Here is a 19,209-nt window from a genome sequence, read left to right on the forward strand (position 1 = left end):
TATTCACAATAACCATAAATCATACATTTAGGTTTCACTGTGAATAGCATAAAATATGCAAAAAAAAACATTTTGTTAAGACTACAAACTAACATTCATATGCAAGTGCGATAGTGTCCGTGAGCCTACCATGAATTGATTAACGTGGACCCCAACTTAAACAAGTTGAAAAACGTATTCGGGTGTTACCATTTAGAGATCAATTGTACGGAATATGTACTGAACTGTGCAATCTACTAATAAAAGTATTTGTTTATTGTCATTAAAAGAGGAACTTAATTTTGGGGGGAATTTTTCCCTCTCTTTCACAGTCGTTACGAAAGCCATGATGACAGATGTATTTTTTTAATGCATTCAAACTCGCAAATAAACGTAAATAAAAGTCTGATCACAGTGTCGCCAATGGGAAATCCTCTATTCCGCCTATAAAACCCAATAAAAAAAACATCCAAAAAGCGGCATAATTTTGTTTCCATTTACATTTTACTTTATCTCTACAGAACTGTTTCATGAGGGGTTCCCTCAATCATCAGGAGATTTTTTTCCATTTTTTATATATATATATATATATATATATATATATATATATATATATATATATATATATATATATATATACATATATATATATATATATATATATATAGGTGTGGGAAAAATCACAATCTCTACAAAACTGTTTCATGAGGGGTTCCCTCAATCATCAGGAGATTTTAATGGACGCATTCACATACAATGGTTTATATAGGGCACAGAGTGGGTGGGTACAGGCAGGCGTAGGGTGTGGTGATTGGCTCATGTGTTACCTAGGAGGTGTTTCCGTCTGCGGCGGCATGTTGAAATGATTTCACTGCGCTTGTTGAGGGATGACAGGTCTGGATGAAATGTATTTTTCCTACACCTACATATTGCGCTCTACCACGGTATCGAGCACTATTCTCTGAATAATCCAATCAAGACAGATATATACAGTATATATACATACATACATACATACATACATACATGAGGGGTTCCCTCAATCATCAGGAGATTTTTTTCCATTTTTTTTAAATATATATATATATATATATATATATATAGGTGTGGGAAAAATCACAATCTCTACAAAACTGTTTCATGAGGGGTTCCCTCAATCATCAGGAGATTTTAATGGACGCATTCACATACAATGGTTTATATAGGGCACAGAGTGGGTGGGTACAGGCAGGCGTAGGGTGTGGTGATTGGCTCATGTGTTACCCAGGAGGTGTTTCCGTCTGCGGCGGCATGTTGAAATGATTTCACTGCGCTTGTTGAGGGATGACAGGTCTGGATGAAATGTATTTTTCCCACACCTACATATTGCGCTCTACCACGGTATCGAGCACTATTCTCTGAATAATCCAATCAAGACAGATATATACAGTATATATACATACATACATACATACATATATATATATATATACATATATATATGCGCACACATACACATATATATACATATACAGAGATATACATATACACATATACATACACATACGGAGGTGTTTGGATGTGTTTTAAAGCGTTTTATAGTCAGAATCAGGCGGCTACCATAGGCTCCATTGTATTGTAAGCAGACTTTTGATCACATATATTTACTGTTTAAAAAGCATAAAAAAAGGAAAATGTATGTGTTTTTGTCTTACATAAGGATTGTGAATGATAGGCAAAATTCCCAAAAAAGTGCAGTTCTCCTTCAAAAGCGTGTTTATGTTAATTTTGTGTTGAGCTGTTTAAAAAGTATTATGTTTAATAAACGTGTCATTAAAGCAAAAATTTGTGCAGTCATAAGTTTAAAAAAATTCCCATATATATGTCTATTGATGATGATGAATTGTATCTATCTGCAATTCAACGTGATTAATTTTGAGTTACCTATGAAAAAATGTGACTAATCACTATTAAATATTTTAATCATTTCACAGACCTAAATTTCGATTATTTGATGTTTTGTGTGTCTTGGACAATAAAGATTCTTAAATCCCTCCAGCTCTATCTTCTTATTCGCATGTGCTTTATACTACTGTGTTTACTGTGAGTTAGGGCAAACACAAATCTATTCATGGCTGTCCAAATGTATAGTCACTTGGCCGACATGAATAAATGAATGTATGAAAAACACTAAAATATCAAAACAGGTCCTTTGTCCATTAATTTATCTTTGGGGCACTTAGCTAAAACAAGTATAAACAGCCTTGTTATAGACAACAACTGATGGAATTGTACAAACCCAGTTTCCATATGAGTTGGGAAATTGTGTTGGATATAAATATAAACGGAATACAATGAATTGCAAATCATTTTCAACCAATATTCAGTTGAATATGCTACAAAGACAACATATTTGATGTTCAAACTGATTAAACTTTTTTTTTTTGTTGCAAATCATTAACTTTAGAATTTGATGCCAGCAACACTTGACAAAGAAGTTGGGAAAGGTGAAAATAAATACTGATAAAGTTGAGGAATGCTCATCAAACACTTATTTGGAACATCCCACAGGTGTGCAGGCTAATTGGGAACAGGTGGGTGCCATGACTGGGTATAAAAACAGCTTCACAAGAAAGGATGGGGCGAGGTACACCCCTTTGTCCACAACTGCGTGAGCAAATAGTCAAATAGTTTAAGAACAACGTTTCTCAAAGTGCCATTGCAAGAAATTTAGGGATTTCAAAATCTACGGACCATAATATCATCAAAAGGTTCAGAGAATCTGGAGAAATCACTCCACGTAAGCGGCATGGCTGGAAACCAACATTGAATGACCGTGACCTTCAATCCCTCAGACACACTGAATCAAAAACCGCCATCCATCTATCCATTCTCTACCGCTTATTCCCTTTGGGGTTTGCGGGTGGCGCTGCTGCCTATCTCAGCAACAATCAGGCGGCATGCAGGGTACACCCTGGACAAGTCGACACCTCCGACATCAATCTCTAAAAGATATCACCGCATGGGCTCAGGAACACTTCAGAAAACCACTTCCACTAAATACAGTTCGTCGCTACATCTGTGAGTGCAAGTTAAAGCTCTACTATGCAAAGCGAAAGCCATTTATCAACAACATTCATAAACACTGCAAGCTTCTCTGGGCCCGAGATCATCTAAGATGGACTGATGCAAAGTGGAAAAGTGTTCTGTGGTCTGACGAGTCCACATTTCAAATTGGTTTTGGAAATATTTGACATCGTGTCATCTGGACCAAAGGAGAAACGAACCATCCAGACTGTTATCGACGCAAAGTTCAAAAGCCAGTATCTGTGATGGTATGGGGGTGCATTAGTGCCCAAGGCATGGGTAACTTACACATCTGTGAAGGCACCATTAATGCTGAAAGGTACATACAGGTTTTGGAACAACATATGCTGACATCTAAGCGACATCTTTTTCATGGACGCCCCTGCTTATTTCAGCAAGACAATGCCAAGCCACATTCAGCATGTGTTACAACAGCGTGGCTTCGTAAAAAAGAGTGCGGGTACTTTCCTGGCCCGCTTGCAGTCCAGACCTGTCTCCCATCAAAAATGTGTCGCGCATTATGAAGCGTAAAATACGACAGCACAGACCCCGGATTGTTGAACCACTGAAGCTCTACATAAAACAAGAATGGGAAAGAATTCCACTTTCAAAGCTTCAACAATTAGTTTCCTCAGTTCCCAAACGTTTATTGAGTGTTGTTAAAAGAAATGTTGATGTAACACAGTGGTGAACATGCCCTTTCCCAACTACTTTGGCACGTGTTGCAGCCATGAAATTCTAAGTTAAATATTATTTGCAAAAAAAAATAAAGTTTATAGGTTTGAACATGGGCTTCGCGGTGGAAGAGGGGTTAGTGCGTCTGCCTCACAATACAAAGGTCCTGAGTAGTCCTGGGTTCAATCCCGGGCTCGGGATCTTTCTGTGTGGAGTTTGAATGTTCTCCCCGTGACTGAGTGGGTTCCCTCCGGGTACTCCGGCTTCCTCCCACTTCCAAAGACATGCACCTGGGGATAGGTTGATTGGCAACACTACATGGTCCCTAGTGTGTGGATGTATGTGTGAATGTTGTCTGTCTATCTGTGTTGCCCCTGCGATGAGGTGGCGACTTGTCCAGGGTGTACACCGCCTTCCGTCCGGTTTTAGCTGAAATAGGCACCAGCGCCCCCTGCCACCCCAAAGGGAATAAGCGGTAGTAAATGGATGGATGGATGGAGCTTGAACATCAAATATCTTGTCTTTGTAGCATATTCAACTGAATATGGGTTGAATATGATTTGCAAATCATTGTATTCCTTTTATATTTACATCTAACACAATTTCCCAACTCATATGGAAACGGGGTTTGTAATCTCTCATTTGGGTAGTATTCTGCGCCTTTTTACCTTTGGTTTTGAAATTCAGTTTCTTCCTCAACACTTAGCTCCTTCCTCATAGTACCTTCAATCTCTGCAGCCAGCGAATCCTACACAAACACACGCACACACACACACACACACACACACACACACACACACACACACACACACACACACACACACCCATATGTAAGCATTTCATCAGAAAATCACGTTCTTCAAACAGAGTTCTTATATTGTTCTCTCACCATGGGGAAGGAGCCATAGGCGAGGTGCTGTCGCATCCCAGAGGAGGGAATATTTTTGTTGCGGAGCTCCCTAATCTCTTCCTGGGACTCGTGGAGCATCTCTGCACACTCTGCATTCCTCTCGGCCAGATCATTCAACTACATCAGCATAGAATTTTGAAAATGGCTCTAAGTGAACGCCTCCTATAGAAGATGAATGTGCATTTGCGTAACATAATACCTCTGCCGTGAGCAATCGCTGGGCGTCTTTAGAAGCCTGCAGGTGGATCCTCAACTCCTCTTTTTCCAAAGCGAGCTTAACAACATTGATAATAATGTGACTGAATATTTTGGACTGAGATATTTGTTGGCGGATATTTTACCTCTTTGACTCTGTGTTGCAGCTCCACAATCTGGGAAAGCAACTGAGCAAGCTCCTCCTGGTGTCGGAACAGCTCCTCGTTCTTCTGGGACAGTTCATCAGTCAGAGAAACCATCTGGCTGTTGGACTCGCCTAGAAACACACAGTTTAAAATAGAAGGCTGTTTCCCTTCACCATGGCAGTCATGTTTTCATTGGAATGGCCAACTTCCCGGCAGTTTTTAAATCAGTCAAGATTTTTAATGATGGTTGGCTAATGGCACAATGTTCCAATAAAATTGATGACAAATAATAAAAAGTATTAAGACCTAAAAAAGGTATCAATAATGAAAAAGATATCAATACAAAAGGGTTGTATTCAGAGCGACACTTCTTTTCAAAAGTATCAATAATATTATATAATAAAGCTTATTTGTGTTTATTTCTATCAAAATGTGGTCTCTTTTCTATCTCTTTGGTATTAAAAATGGTATCGCATATTAAATATTTCCTTAGAATCGGTATTGACTTGAAAATTTTAGTAATGTGACAACCCTGGCTGCATCAAACTATACGGCACCGACGGCATAGGCAACCTTGATGTATCCTACTGGCCATCTTCTTCTACAGTATATGTACAGTAAACACAGTATATGACATTGACAGAGGTCTTTGCTTTATTGATTAACACTTATTTTCATTTTAGAGATTAAAATATTGTTAAGCAACAACTCTAATGGTGGAACTAACACTTTTGGCTCAGTACTGTATAAAGTACCACCCAAAAGTGAGCACACTCTTGACAATTAATGTGTTTAATTAGGGGAAATAAATGATTTATCCAACAAGCAAAAACACCACACGTAGGTTATGTGTACATCAAACACAAAAATGTATCCTATCCCTAAAAGACATGTGCCACAAAATCTCACATTCATTATGCCCGCCCATGGGCAAGCAACAACAGATGGCATCAGGTGGACTGAATGTGTTTGTTTGCGGAGAAATGTTGAGGAGTATGAATCAAAAACAGCATCATTACAGTCATGGAGGTGCACAAATTCTGCTTTTGGGCTTAGTTTTTTTCTGATAAGTGTAGAAGAAAACTTTATTGCATTGAGGGGCTGATTAATGGAGCCATGCACCAAAGACTCTTGCTTGCCAACAAGGGTTTCTACACCAAGTCACAGTTTGTTTATCCATCAAATATGTATTCAATTCAAACAACCAATATCTACTGGATAAGATGTATTTAAGCATTTTTACCATTCATATTGTTATAAGGGAGTTAAATTACAAAATCAGTCATTTTCCTTACTGTAGCTTATAGACGTTTTCCTTTAGCATTGGAATACAATTGTGAAATAAAGTCTGCTCCAAAAAAATGTAAAAGCCAAGCCGTTACTGTTTTTATAAATCTTCACATACAGTGGGGCAAAAAAGTATTTAGTCAGCCACCGATTGTGCAAGTTCTCCCACTTAAAATGATGACAGAGGTCTGTAATATTCATCATAGGTACACTTCAACTGTGAGAGACAAAATGTAAAAAAAAAATCCAGGAATTAATATTGTAGTAATTTTAAAGAATTTATTTGTAAATTATGGTGGAGAATAAGTATTTGGTCAACCATTCAAAGCTCTCACTGATGGAAGGAGGTTCTGGCTCAAAATCTCACGATACATGGCCCCATTCATTCTTTCCTTAACACGGATCAATCGTCCTGTCCCCCTTAGCAGAAAAACAGCCCCAAAGCATGATGTTTCCACCCCCATGCTTCACAGTAGGTATGGTGTTCTTGGGATGCAACTCAGTATTCTTCTTCCTCCAAACACGACGAGTTGAGTTTATACCAAAAAGTTCTATTTCTGACCACATGACATTCTCCCAATCCTCTGCTGAATCATCCATGTATCCGTTTTGGTATAAACTAAACTCGTCGTGTTTGGAGGAAGAAGAATACTGAGGTGTATCCCAAGAACACCATACCTACTGTGAAGCATGGAGGTGGAAACATCATGCTTTGGTGCTGTTTTTCTGCTAAAGGGACATGACGATTGATCCGTGTTAAGGAAAGAATGAATGGGGCCATGTATCGTGAGATTTTGAGCCAAAACCTCCTTCCATCAGTGAGAGCTTTGAATGGTTGACCAACTAATTATTTTCCACCATAATTTACAAATAAATTCTTTAAAATTCCTACAATGTGAATTCCTGGATTCTTTTTTTCACATTCTGTCTCCCACAGTTGAAGTGTACCTATGATGAAAATTACAGACCTCTGTCATCATTTTAAGTGGGAGAACTTGTACAATCGGTGGCTGACTAAATAATTTTTTGCCCCACTGTATCTCTTTCACTTGAGAAATGCCTAAGGTCGAATTTGGTTGTGGCGGCGTCATTGTCTGGAGATTCATGTGTGCTGCTGACACTGGGGAGTTGCGGTTCATTGAGGGAAACATGGATTTTAACATGAGCTGTGACATTCATCAGCACATTTTGCTCCTTTGCCTTTGGAAAATGGGTCGCATGGCAGTTTTCCAACACATACACGCCACCAACCACACCTCCAGGATGACAACTGTAAAACTGTTTGTTTGTTTTTTTTGTTGACCACTGACTGAAAAAATAATAAACTAACTAACAACTGACTCGTGTGTGAGTCAAATACTGTATGCACAAAATATGGGCATGTCGGCGTCACGCGTGGCGAAGTTGGTAGAGTGGCTGTGCCAGCAATCTGAGGGTTATTGGTTCAATCCCCACCTTCTACCATCGTAGTCACGTCCGTTGTGTCCTTGGGCAAGACACTTCACCCTTGCTCCTGATGGGCCCTGGTGAGCGCCTTGCATGGCAGCTCCCGCCATCAGTGTGTGAATGTGTGTGTAAATGGGCGAATGTGGAAATACTTTCAAAGCGCTTTGGGCTCCTTAAAAAGGGGTAGAAAAGCGCTATACAAGTACAACCCATTTACCATGTCTGTAATGTTAGCGCGATCCGCACACATTATATTTTCGACTTTAGGAAATCTGTAGATCATCATTTTGATGGAAAAAAAATAAACATTTAAGCAATTGACTACTGTTTAAGGGAGACAAAATATTACAAATAATAAAACCGTGACGAAGGAGCTGAGCTGGAAGGCAAAGCTCTCAATTTACCGGTCGATATACGTTCCCATCCTCACCTATGGTCATGAGCTTTGGGTCATGACCGAAAGGACAAGATCACGGGTACAAGTGGCCGAAATGAGTTTCCTCCGCCGGGTGGCGGGGCTCTCCCTTAGAGATAGGGTGAGAAGCTCTGCTCAAAGTAAAGCCGCTGCTCCTCCACATCGAGAGAAGCCAGATGAGGTGGTTCAGGCATCTGGTTAGGATGCCACCCGAACGCTTCCCTAGGGAGGTGTTTAGGGCACGTCCAACCGGGAGGAGGCCACGGGGAAGACCCAGGACACGTTGGGAAGACTATGTCTCCCGGCTGGCCTGGGAACGCCTCAGGATTCCCCGGGAAGAGCTGGACGAAGTGGCTGGGGAGAGGAAAGTCTGGGCTTCCCTGTTTAAGCTGCTGCCCCCACGACCCGACCTCGGATAAGCGGAAGAAAATGGATGGATGGATGGATGGATGGACAACCGTAAAGTTTTGCCAATTAGAATTGGACTTTTTTGTCGGATGTAATGACTCAACTAAGCTGATACGAAACTGATCTGGATTCAAAATAAAATTTAATTCAATCCCACTCAACCAAAACTGTATTGAAACAAAATGTAAAACTTTGAACCGTTAAAACATGGAACTCACGTAGCTCCTTGACACAGTCATTAACAAGCTGCTGCTCCTTCTCCTCATAAGTGACGGTGTTCTTTTTCAGCTGGCAAGCCTGCGGTCCGTAATAAAAGAACAAGTCAGCCTATCACTACATCACAGACTGACACTCAAGTCCTGATTCACCACCTACCTCAGATCTCAGAGTCAGGTTCTCCTCTTCTAGCTCCAGCAGTTTACACTGCATTGACTCCAGTTGGCTGAGTGCGGCAGACGCGGCCGTTCCACCCGTTATCTGACGCTGCCTCACTGGAGTTGACGCGTTGGAGTCAGCTTCACACTCCTCCGAGGCATTGGCCACCATCCGCAGCAACTCATCCTTCTTACTGAGCTCATGCTGCAGCTGGTGAACCTGGTCATAAGGTAGGTGTCATGCCAAATAACTTTAGAGACTTTATTGAGCCAAACCACATATTTTACATTAGAAAAAAAAAACATGGCAAACCAACAAGTGGTCCATTAAATATTATGTTGTATGAATGACAAAAGGTAGCAACAGAAGTTAGTTAAGTACCTTCTGCCATCTAGTGGTAGAGCATTACCTGCCTGTCACTATGCATCGCTGGAACAAGGATATATTGCTTGTGGTAAATATATTTCTTTCGGATCAATTTGGATAGAGTAGGTAATTTCTCGCAGAACACCTGATGTTACCTAACGCCACACTGCTGTAGATTCTATTTCTGCACACAATGTTACTGGTATACGAATATAACATAAATTCACAAAATGCATTGTGTGAAGTCAGCGTAACAAAGTTAAAAGGTCTTGCGAATTATGGAGAAAAGCATGGGCTATGCATGTATATATAAATTGTACAAAAAGGTGTTGCTTTTTTTACTAAAACACTTAAATCCAACAACACATGTCACTTTAATGCAAAAGATTTTGCAGAAAGAACAGGGCAAACACCAGCTGACATCTTTCAGAGCCAAGATAAGTAAGCACTGTATGACCAATTTAAACATTTTCTGTAGAAATGTTTTCAAGACATTAGAAGTGCTTGCGTTAACAAACAGTACCTCATTAAGTTAGATATAGTCAACTTGAATTCATGAGTTTAAAGCCTTGTTGATATTAAAATGTTCCAGTTCCATTCACACATTTAAAAAACACTTTAAGACCAATGTCTTGAAAAAATATATCACTCTTGAATTAACATTGTAGTTAATACTATGATTCATTTTAATTAAAAATTAAACATGAGATATAAATAATAATAGAAGTACAATTGTTTGTATATATTGTATATATAATAAGTGCAAAGGTCTATATGTACACAGGGATATTTCACATGCCTGTACTGTGTATAAAATGTAACTACGTTCATGTTGTTTATAATGTTGTTTATAATGTGTATTTATAATAAGTTGTGCAAAGGACTTTTTATAACTTTCGGAAGTTTATTTTGTACTTGAAATTGTTTATAGGGTTAGGCGCAATAAGTGTTTAACTTCAGCCTAAACCCTTTCGGTCTGTAACATTTTTTATTTTCAATCTATGAATATACAACTTTTTATTTTCAATCTATGAATGTCCAACTGTTTTTTTGCTTTGTTGACCATTGACCGAAGAACAATAAACTTGAAACTTGGTGTGTATACTGACAGCTCAAAACGCAATATGAAATATTATTTTTGATATTGCACTTTGAAAATAAATTATAAGTTTGAGTGTGTATGTAGTAGACTGATAGAATTTAAAGTTTATTCAATTTAATTGTGTTGTTTAACTACACCAGGGGTCTTCAACGAAAATGTTGATAAATCCAGATACAGAATATTTTCTCATGCAAAGGTCCCCAAATGGCAGCGCAGTGGGAGAAGGGTTAGTGCGTCTGCCTCACAATACGAAGGTCCTGAGTAGTCAGGGTTCAATCCCGAGCTCGGGATCTTTCTGTGTGGAGTTTGCATGTCCTCCCCGTGAATGCGGTTCCCTCCGGGTACTCCGGCTTCCTCCCACTTCCAAAGACATGCACCTGGGGATAGGTTGATTGGCAACACTAAATTGGCCCTAGTGTGTGAATGTGAGTGTGAATGTTGTCTGTCTATCTGTGTTGGCCCTGCGATGAGGAAGCGACTTGTCCAGGGTATACACCGCCTTCCGCCCGATTGTAGCTGAGATAGGCACCAGTGCCCCCCGCCGCCCCAAATGGAATAAGCAGTAGAAAATGGATGGATGGAGGTCCTCAATTGGTCAGTGTATTTCCTGATTTAAAGGAACCAGTACCATAAAGTCTATGAAAGCTGTGCCAGTCAAAATAGAAGCGCTACATCAATACTTAAAATATATTTAAATAATTTTTTGAACACAGGTCCAGGTCCGTATGCGACGGCGTCTGTGTCTGGACTGGGATTGCGTTCCACCAATTTGTGATCCCTGAACTACACAAACGTACAGGAGGTATTGTAATTGACTCATCGGCCAAAATCTACTTGAATTGTAAAACAAAATTGCTTATTGCGTTCAAATAAAATGTAAACAATAGCAATTAGTAATGAATTTATTTCACAATCTTTTATTTTTTTCTTATTAATTAAACGCATTTTTAAATCCACCCAATGTTTTAATTAATGGAACCTGACTCATTCACTCACTTTATTTTTGCATTATTGTTTTTGAAATATTCTCACATGATTGATGAATTAACACACTTGAAAAAACTAAAATAAAAACCTGTTTCTCAAAATAAACTCTGAATATACCTGGTCAAGAGCTTGTGCTAGCTGTTCCTCCACTGCCTCATTGCGCTCCTGCAGCAGGTGGTTTCTCTGAAGAAGCGACTGTCCGATCCGAGCAGCCAGCTCCAGGTCTCTGTCCCGCTGGCCAATTAAAAAGCAGAACATATGTGTAGAATGGATGGATTCGACGCAACCAATACGAGGAAAAAAATTGGCGACACCAACCTCGGCCAGTAGGTGAGTGACCACTTCGATGTCATTGTAGGTCTTGGTCATCTGTTCCACACGATCAGAACCGAGGACTGACGAGAGAAAAATCATTTGTAGGAATACACAATGCAAATGGCACTGACATGCAATGTAGCATGTTCATGCATATACGTATAACATCAACAGACTAGGGATGTAACGATTAACGGTGTAAATGATAAAATTACAGATAAAAAATATCGTTTCAAATTTAAATTATCGTAAAACCGTGATTGATTACTACACTTTGAAAATCTCCCTGTGTTAGTACTCATTTCCTGAAAAGCAGTTAGCACGCTAATTGCCAGCTAGCTTCAATGCTATTGACTGATTGATTGATTGATACTTTTATTAGTAGATTGCACAGTTCAGTACATATTCCGTACAATTGACTACTAAATGGTAACACCCGAATAAGTTTTTCAACTTGTCTAAATCAGGGTCCATGTTAATCAATTCATGGTAACATGCTAAAATGAATACAAGATTATACACACTGTACATTAAGGTATTTCCTTATTACAAACAACATACCCTTATCATAACTGTAAATGTTGCCAAAATCATTATGTAACAAGCTAAAATGTTTACAAATGAAAACAAAAAAAGATAAACATACTTTAACACTCAAATAACAATAATATGGCTCTTTAGAAAACAGGCCAATATTTAATGTTTCTTCTGCCGAGGAAATTATATTGTGTGTGTCGTTTATTTATTTTTTTAATAAAACTTGTTTATAGTATCTCCATGTGTCTATAAGTACACAATACTGTGGTAATTATAGTAATAATTGTGATACTGTCACAAAAACCGTGAGATTAAATTTTCACATCGTTACATCCCTTTAAGAGACACACTTAAAGTGGGGCAAAAAAGTATTTAGTCAATCACCGATTGTGCAAGTTCTCCCACTTAAAATGATGACAGAGGTCTGTAATTTTCATCATAGGTACACTTCAACTGTGAGAGACAGATTGTGAAAAAAAAATCCAGGAATTCACATTGTAGGAATCTTAAAGAATTTAGTTGTAAATTATGGTGGAAAATAAGTATTTAGTCAACCATTCAAAGCTCTCACTGATGGAAGGAGGTTTTGGCTCAAAATCTCACGATACATGGCCCCATTCATTCTTTCCTTAACACGTATAAATCGTCCTGTCCCCTTAGCAGAAAAACAGCCCCAAAGCATGATGTTTCCACCCCCATGCTTCACAGTAGGTATGGTGTTCTTGGGATGCAACTCGGTATTCTTCTTCCTCCAATCACGACGAGCTGAGTTTATACCAAAATGGATACATGGATGATACAGCAGAGGATTGGGAGAAGGTCATGTGGTCAGATGAAACCAAAATAGAACTTTTTGGTATAAACTCAACTCGTCGTGTTTGGAGGAAGAACACTGAGTTGCATCCCAAGTACACCATACCTACTGTGAAGCATGGGGGTGGAAAAATCATGCTTTGGGGCTGTTTTTCTGCTAAGGGGACAGGACGATTGATCCGTGTTAAAGAAAGAATGAATGGGACCATGTATCGTGAGATTTTGAGGCAAAACCTCCTTCCATCAGTGAGAGCTCTGAATGGTTGACCAAATACTTATTTTCCACCATAATTTACAAATAAATTATTTAAAATTCCTACAATGTGAATTCCTGGATTTTTTCATATTCTGTCTCTCACAGTTGAAGTGTACCTATGATGAAAATTACAGACCTCTGTCATCATTTTAAGTGGGAGAACTTTAACAATCGGTGGCTGACTAAATACTTCTTTGCCCCACTGTATATACAATGTCAGTTTCACATTGCAGCTTCTAAAAATGATATGACCACAAGCAATATGAATTAACTAATTGCCAAACATGTTACATACATTAGGGGTGTAATGGTACATGTATTTGTTTGATTTCTCAAAACGGAACATTTTGTTTGGTAAAGAGCGTACCGATTTCCAACACGAAACACATTAATTAAACATGAAGTAGTGACAGGTAGCGGTAATCATGTAATTGGTCTACTTGGTAAACAAATATAGGGGGCCACATTTAGAGAAAAATATATGTCTGGGGGCCGGTATATCTATTTTTAGGAACACTAATACAAAACCTCACAATAATGTCTGATTGAATGCTAAAAACGTTATGACTGACCGCCTTAAAAAACTAAATGGAATTTTTAATTTTCTATAATTGATAAAACACTTAATATTGACAAAATATGAATGTCAAACCCCCTTTGGATCAACATATTTTACAATCAAGTGAAACGCAACAAAAATGCAACACAATGAAATATGAAAGTGAAGGGTACAAAATAAACCCACCTCCAATCTGATATATCTTATACATCACAAAACTTTAGAACTTTGTTGTGAAAATCTCCTACAGCATCTGTGGAAACACTCTCCACCCACACTGCTCGGTGGCTCGTCTGAGCTGCTGAGACGTAGATTATCATAGTAACTAAGTAGATGACCATGGTTACTAATTATATTACCTTAGTAACTAATTAGATTACCATAGTAACTGGTATATCATCCAAAAGTGCAGATTCCAACCATTGAATTACTTTGTACAGTTGAAAACTTACGGTAATTAGAAAACATGACTGCACATCAAAATAGCAGCTAACGATCTAAAAAAAAATATTTGGGAATGTCCAGCAGAGCCAGATTGAAAAGCTTAACGGGCCGCATGTGGCCCCCGGGCCTTAATTTGCCCAGGTCTGGTGTAGAGTTTCCAATCATTTGTACAACTCTTATTTTTTGTGATAGAGTGATTGGAGCACATAATTGTTTGTCACAAAAAACATTCATAAATTTTGGTTCTTTTATGAATGTATCAAGAGTCTACTGAAAATGTGACCAAATCTGCAGGGTCAAAAGTATACATACAGCAGCAGACATTGTCAATTTTGGTGATGTAGAAAAGTTACAATCAAATTAGTTTCATGGTATGGCCTCTTAACTTCACCAGTTGACTTCTCTGAGCCCATTTAGACTGTTCATGTGATGCAGTCATTAGACTCGGATACAAACGCAACAATGGGAAAGTCAAAAGAAACTCAGCACAGATCTGAAAAAATCTAATCATTGACTAGAACAAGTCAGGAAAGTCACTTGGAGCCATTTCAAAGCAGCTTAAGGTCCCAAGAGCAACTGTGCAGACAGTTGTTCGTAAGTATAAAGTGCATGGCACAGTTTTGTCACTGCCACGATCAGGAAGAAAACGCAAGTAGTCACCTGCTGCTGAGAGAAAATTGGTCAGGATTATCAACAGTCAACCGAGAACCACCACAAAGCAGGTCTGCAATGAATTGGAAGCTGCTGGAAAACAGGTGTCAGTGTCCACAGTCAAGCGTGTTTTGCATCGCCATGGACTGAGAGGTTATAATGCTAGAAGGAAGGCCTTGCTCCAGAAGCGACACCTTAAGGCTCGTCTAAAGTTTGCTGCTCATCACATGGACAAAGATAACATCTTCTGGACAAAAGTTCTGTGGTCAGATGAAACAAAAATTGAGCTGTTCGGCCACAATACCCAGCAATATGTTTAGAGGAGAAAAGATGAGGCCTTTATCCCAGGAACACCAAGCATTGTGATGGTAGTATTATGCTCTGGGCCTGTTTTGCTGCCAATGGAACTGGTGCTTTACAGAGAGTAAATGGGATAATGAAAAAGGAGGATTACCTCCAAATTCTTCAGGACAACCTAAAATCATCAACCCGAAGGTTGGGTCTTGGGCGCAGTTGGGTGTTCCAACAGGACAATGACCCAAAACATACGTCAAAAGTCGTAAAAGAATGGCTAAATCAGACTAGAATTAAGGTTTTAGAATGGCCTTCCCAAAGTCCTGACTTAAACCCCATCGAGAACATGTGGACAATGCTGAAGAAAAAAGTCAATTTCAGAAAAACCAACACATTTAGCTGAACTGCACCAATTTTGTCAAAAAGAGTGGTCAAAAATTATACTAGAAGCTTGCCAGAAACTTGTGGATGGCAACCAAAAGCGCCTTATAGCAGTGACACTTGCCAAGGGACATGTAACCAAATATTAATATTGCTGTATGTATACTTTTGACCCAGCAGATTTGGTCACATTTTCAGTAGACCCATAATACATTCATAAAAGAATCAAACTTCATGAATGTTTTTTGTGACACACAAGTATGTGCTCCAATCACTCTATCACAAAAAAATAAAAGGAGTTGTAGTAATTATTGGGAACTCAAGACAGCCATGACATTATGTTCTTTACAGGTGCATGTAAACTTTTGACCACGACTGTACATAAACGCTAAAATATAAGTGGATAAGACAAATGCCATTCTTCAGTGCAGAATGGAAACATGGAGCATAGTATAGTAATAATTATTCACACTCTTAAAACTCGAACTGTCACACTTGTCTTTATCACTGGAACTTGTAAGCCTGCTACGTACAAAGTGCGGCCCAGCGGCTATTTTAGCCCAACAGATTGTTTTTTTTGTTTACTTTCACATATTGTATGAATGAAATTAATTAAACAATAATTAGATATATTATCAGTAGAGTAGTCAAAGTTAACACTAATTTCCTTTAATGGCACGGTTTTATTTGACTCGCGATCAGTGTGCACGCTTCATGTTCGGCAACACACTGGTGCCGCAGCCACAAGCAGTAAAAAACACAGATGTGCAATGGGCAAAAAAAAAAAAAGGCAGACTGAATGGCAAGACTCAACATGACCAAAGCCATAAGCATCTGTCGCCACTGCGAGCCAACTTCCAAGTCATCAGCGGAGCAACGACGATGTAGAAAATCCTCCCTCCTCCTGACAGAGGAAGACCATAATGGAAAGTCCACAACAAATAACTACAATCAACAAACTTACCACAGCATTAACCTAATGTGTGACAACAGCACCAATTCTCCAAAAATCAACATTATAAAGTATAGCCAAGACAGTCACATGCCCCATTGCCATGAAGGAGGTGTTTTTTTTATGTCGTTTATATTAGATTAGTTTTCAAAGTAAGCATGTGTGTGTAAGACAGTGTTTTTCAACCACTGTGCCGTGAGATACAGTCTGGTGTGCCGTGGGAGATTATGTAGTTTCAGCTATTTGAGTAAAAAATATTTTTTTTGCAAACCAGTAATTATAACCTGCAAACCAGTAATTATAACCTGCAAATAATGTGCTGTTGTTGAGTGTCTGTGCTGTCCAGACATCGGCAGAGTAACCATGTTATACCATACCATATCAGTAGGTGGAAGCCGGTATCTGATTGCTTTGTAGATGTCGGAAACGACAGCATGTAATTCTAAGTTATTATTATTTGCAAAAAAAAATTACGTTTATGGGTTTGAACATGAAATATCTTGTCTTTGTAGTGCATTCAATTGGATATGGGTTGAAAATGATTTGCAAATCATTGTATTCCATTTATATTTACATCTAACACAATTTCCCAACTCATGGAAAGAAGGTTTTGTAAATCATTAACTGCAACAATATTTGACAATATTTGCACTGTTAATACTATATGTATATGGACAAATCTTGAAAAGTTACTGCTGTACATCGATGTTCTAGGACAGATGTGTCAAAGATCCGACCCACGAATGAATTATCTATGGCCATATGGAAGATATTCAATTAATAATAGAACCGACCCGCAGGCCACAGCAGCCTGCTGTTGTTTTGAAATCCTCCTCGCCAGGAATTTTAAAAATGGGGTCCCAGGTACCCCATCAAGTCACAAAAATGGGGTCCCACGGTAAATTTTTGGGGTCCCACTTTTTTGTAACCATTTTGAAAACACATGATAAATGTATGCATTATCCTGTTATATCTCACATTCTATATTGTGTTTTGGAAAAAGGTTGTCATAAATGTTAATTTGTTAAAAAATAAAAATAAAAGAGAAAACAAATTTTAATGCGTATATAAATCTATTCAGTTATAAACATTCATTCATGCACCTAAACTTTATCACTGCCAGTATTTTTTTCTATATTTAATTGTAATATTTTCAGATAGTGTTTCTTCTATTTTTGGCCAAAGTAAGACGAAGAAAACAATCAAAATTTGTCTTTATTATTTTTGTCTTAATGCCATGATTTTAATAGTCCAGCTCAGGGGTCGGGAACCTTTTTGGCTGAGAGAGCCATGAAAGCTAAATATTTCAAAATGTATTTCCGTAAGAGCCATATAACATTTTTCAACACTGAATAAAACTAAATTTGTGCATTTTTAAGTATGACCAACATTTGTAGAGTATAATAAGTCTCTTATTCTTTTTAACAACATTGTTATTCTAAAAGTTAACCAATAATAAATATAATACTTCTTATCATTAATGTGACATCGTGAACAGGTGCGGTAGAAAACGGATTAAATGCATGAGAAGTTTTACGTTATTTTTGAAACTGTGATTACCAGCAGAATTATTCATTACTTAACGTGTTAAGCAATGTCAGCTAAGATTTATCTGAGAGCCAGGTGCAGTCATCTGGCTCTAGAGCCATAGGTTCCCTACCCCTGGTTTAAGCATTAGACACCTTTTTACCTGCACTCTGCCTCCCGCTATTTCCCACATCTACAAAGCAATTAGCTACCGACTGCCACCTACTGATATGGAAGAGTATTACACGGTTACTCGGCATAGCTCGGTTAGGAGAGTGGCCGTGCTAGCAACCTGAGGGTTCCAGGTTCGATTCCCGCTTCTGCCATTCTAGTCACTGCCGTCGTGTCCTTGGGCAAGACACTTTACACACCTTCCCCCAGTGCCACCCAGACTGGTTTAAATGTAACTTAGATATTGGGTGTCACTTTGTAAAGCGCTTTGAGTCACTAGAGAAAAGCGCTATATAAATATAATTATCTGAGAGCCATATGTAGTCATCAAAAGAGCCACATCTGGCTCTAGATCCATAGGTTCCCTACCCCTGGTCCAGCTCAAGTGTGCACACATTTTCCTCCATGCGGCCCCTGAGCTAAAATGAGTTTGACACCCGTGTTCTAGGATGGTTGTTTTAACAAAGTATAGGCATTATAAACCAATAGATCAAATTGTAAAAACAGAGTCTAGACTTGTAATTGCCAAGGTATTGTTATTTTCTGTTATTAGGGTGCATGAGTGAAGTTTTCTTGCCTAAAAGCATCTTGTACTTTACTAATTGTCAGCTACAAAAATAAACAAAGTTTCATTTTACCTTACTTCATTCAGTACAATGACAATGAATAATTTAAGAGAGTTGTAGGAATCTCTTTGCCCATCCCTAAATTGTAAAATACAGTCATGTAAAGTACAGGAGGTTGCTTGTGGTCATCTCAACACACACTAAACAGGTCTAGAAGCTAATCATGGCACCACATTGATTTGAAAAATTGTGAAAACAAAAATCCTAATGCAGAAGCAGGAGTCACACTGAAGTCCTACACCTTGTGCTGAGGCTAAACAAATAGGCCAAGAGAGATACCTTCGGAGAGGCTTTGGGAGGCAGAGTGGGAATGAGAAGGGTTGTCC

The 19,209-nt window shown here is 38.6% G+C and overlaps 1 protein-coding gene across 1 annotated transcript in view; it reads right to left on the reverse strand.

Moving 5' to 3' along the window:
- trak2 (trafficking protein, kinesin binding 2) overlaps positions 1–19,209 on the reverse strand; it is a 45,534-nt gene that overhangs the window by 11,333 nt on the left and 14,992 nt on the right. The window contains exons 4-11 of the mRNA XM_061904716.1: positions 11,676–11,752; positions 11,475–11,591; positions 8,903–9,121; positions 8,746–8,824; positions 4,972–5,102; positions 4,830–4,904; positions 4,610–4,747; positions 4,389–4,468 (exon numbers count right to left, since the gene is read on the reverse strand). Of these exons, the coding sequence (XP_061760700.1) occupies positions 4,389–4,468; positions 4,610–4,747; positions 4,830–4,904; positions 4,972–5,102; positions 8,746–8,824; positions 8,903–9,121; positions 11,475–11,591; positions 11,676–11,752 (916 nt within the window). The remainder of the gene's footprint in view (positions 1–4,388; positions 4,469–4,609; positions 4,748–4,829; positions 4,905–4,971; positions 5,103–8,745; positions 8,825–8,902; positions 9,122–11,474; positions 11,592–11,675; positions 11,753–19,209) is intronic.

The sequence above is a fragment of the Nerophis ophidion genome, linkage group LG06 (assembly GCF_033978795.1).
Source record: "Nerophis ophidion isolate RoL-2023_Sa linkage group LG06, RoL_Noph_v1.0, whole genome shotgun sequence".
NCBI lineage: Eukaryota > Metazoa > Chordata > Actinopteri > Syngnathiformes > Syngnathidae > Nerophis > Nerophis ophidion.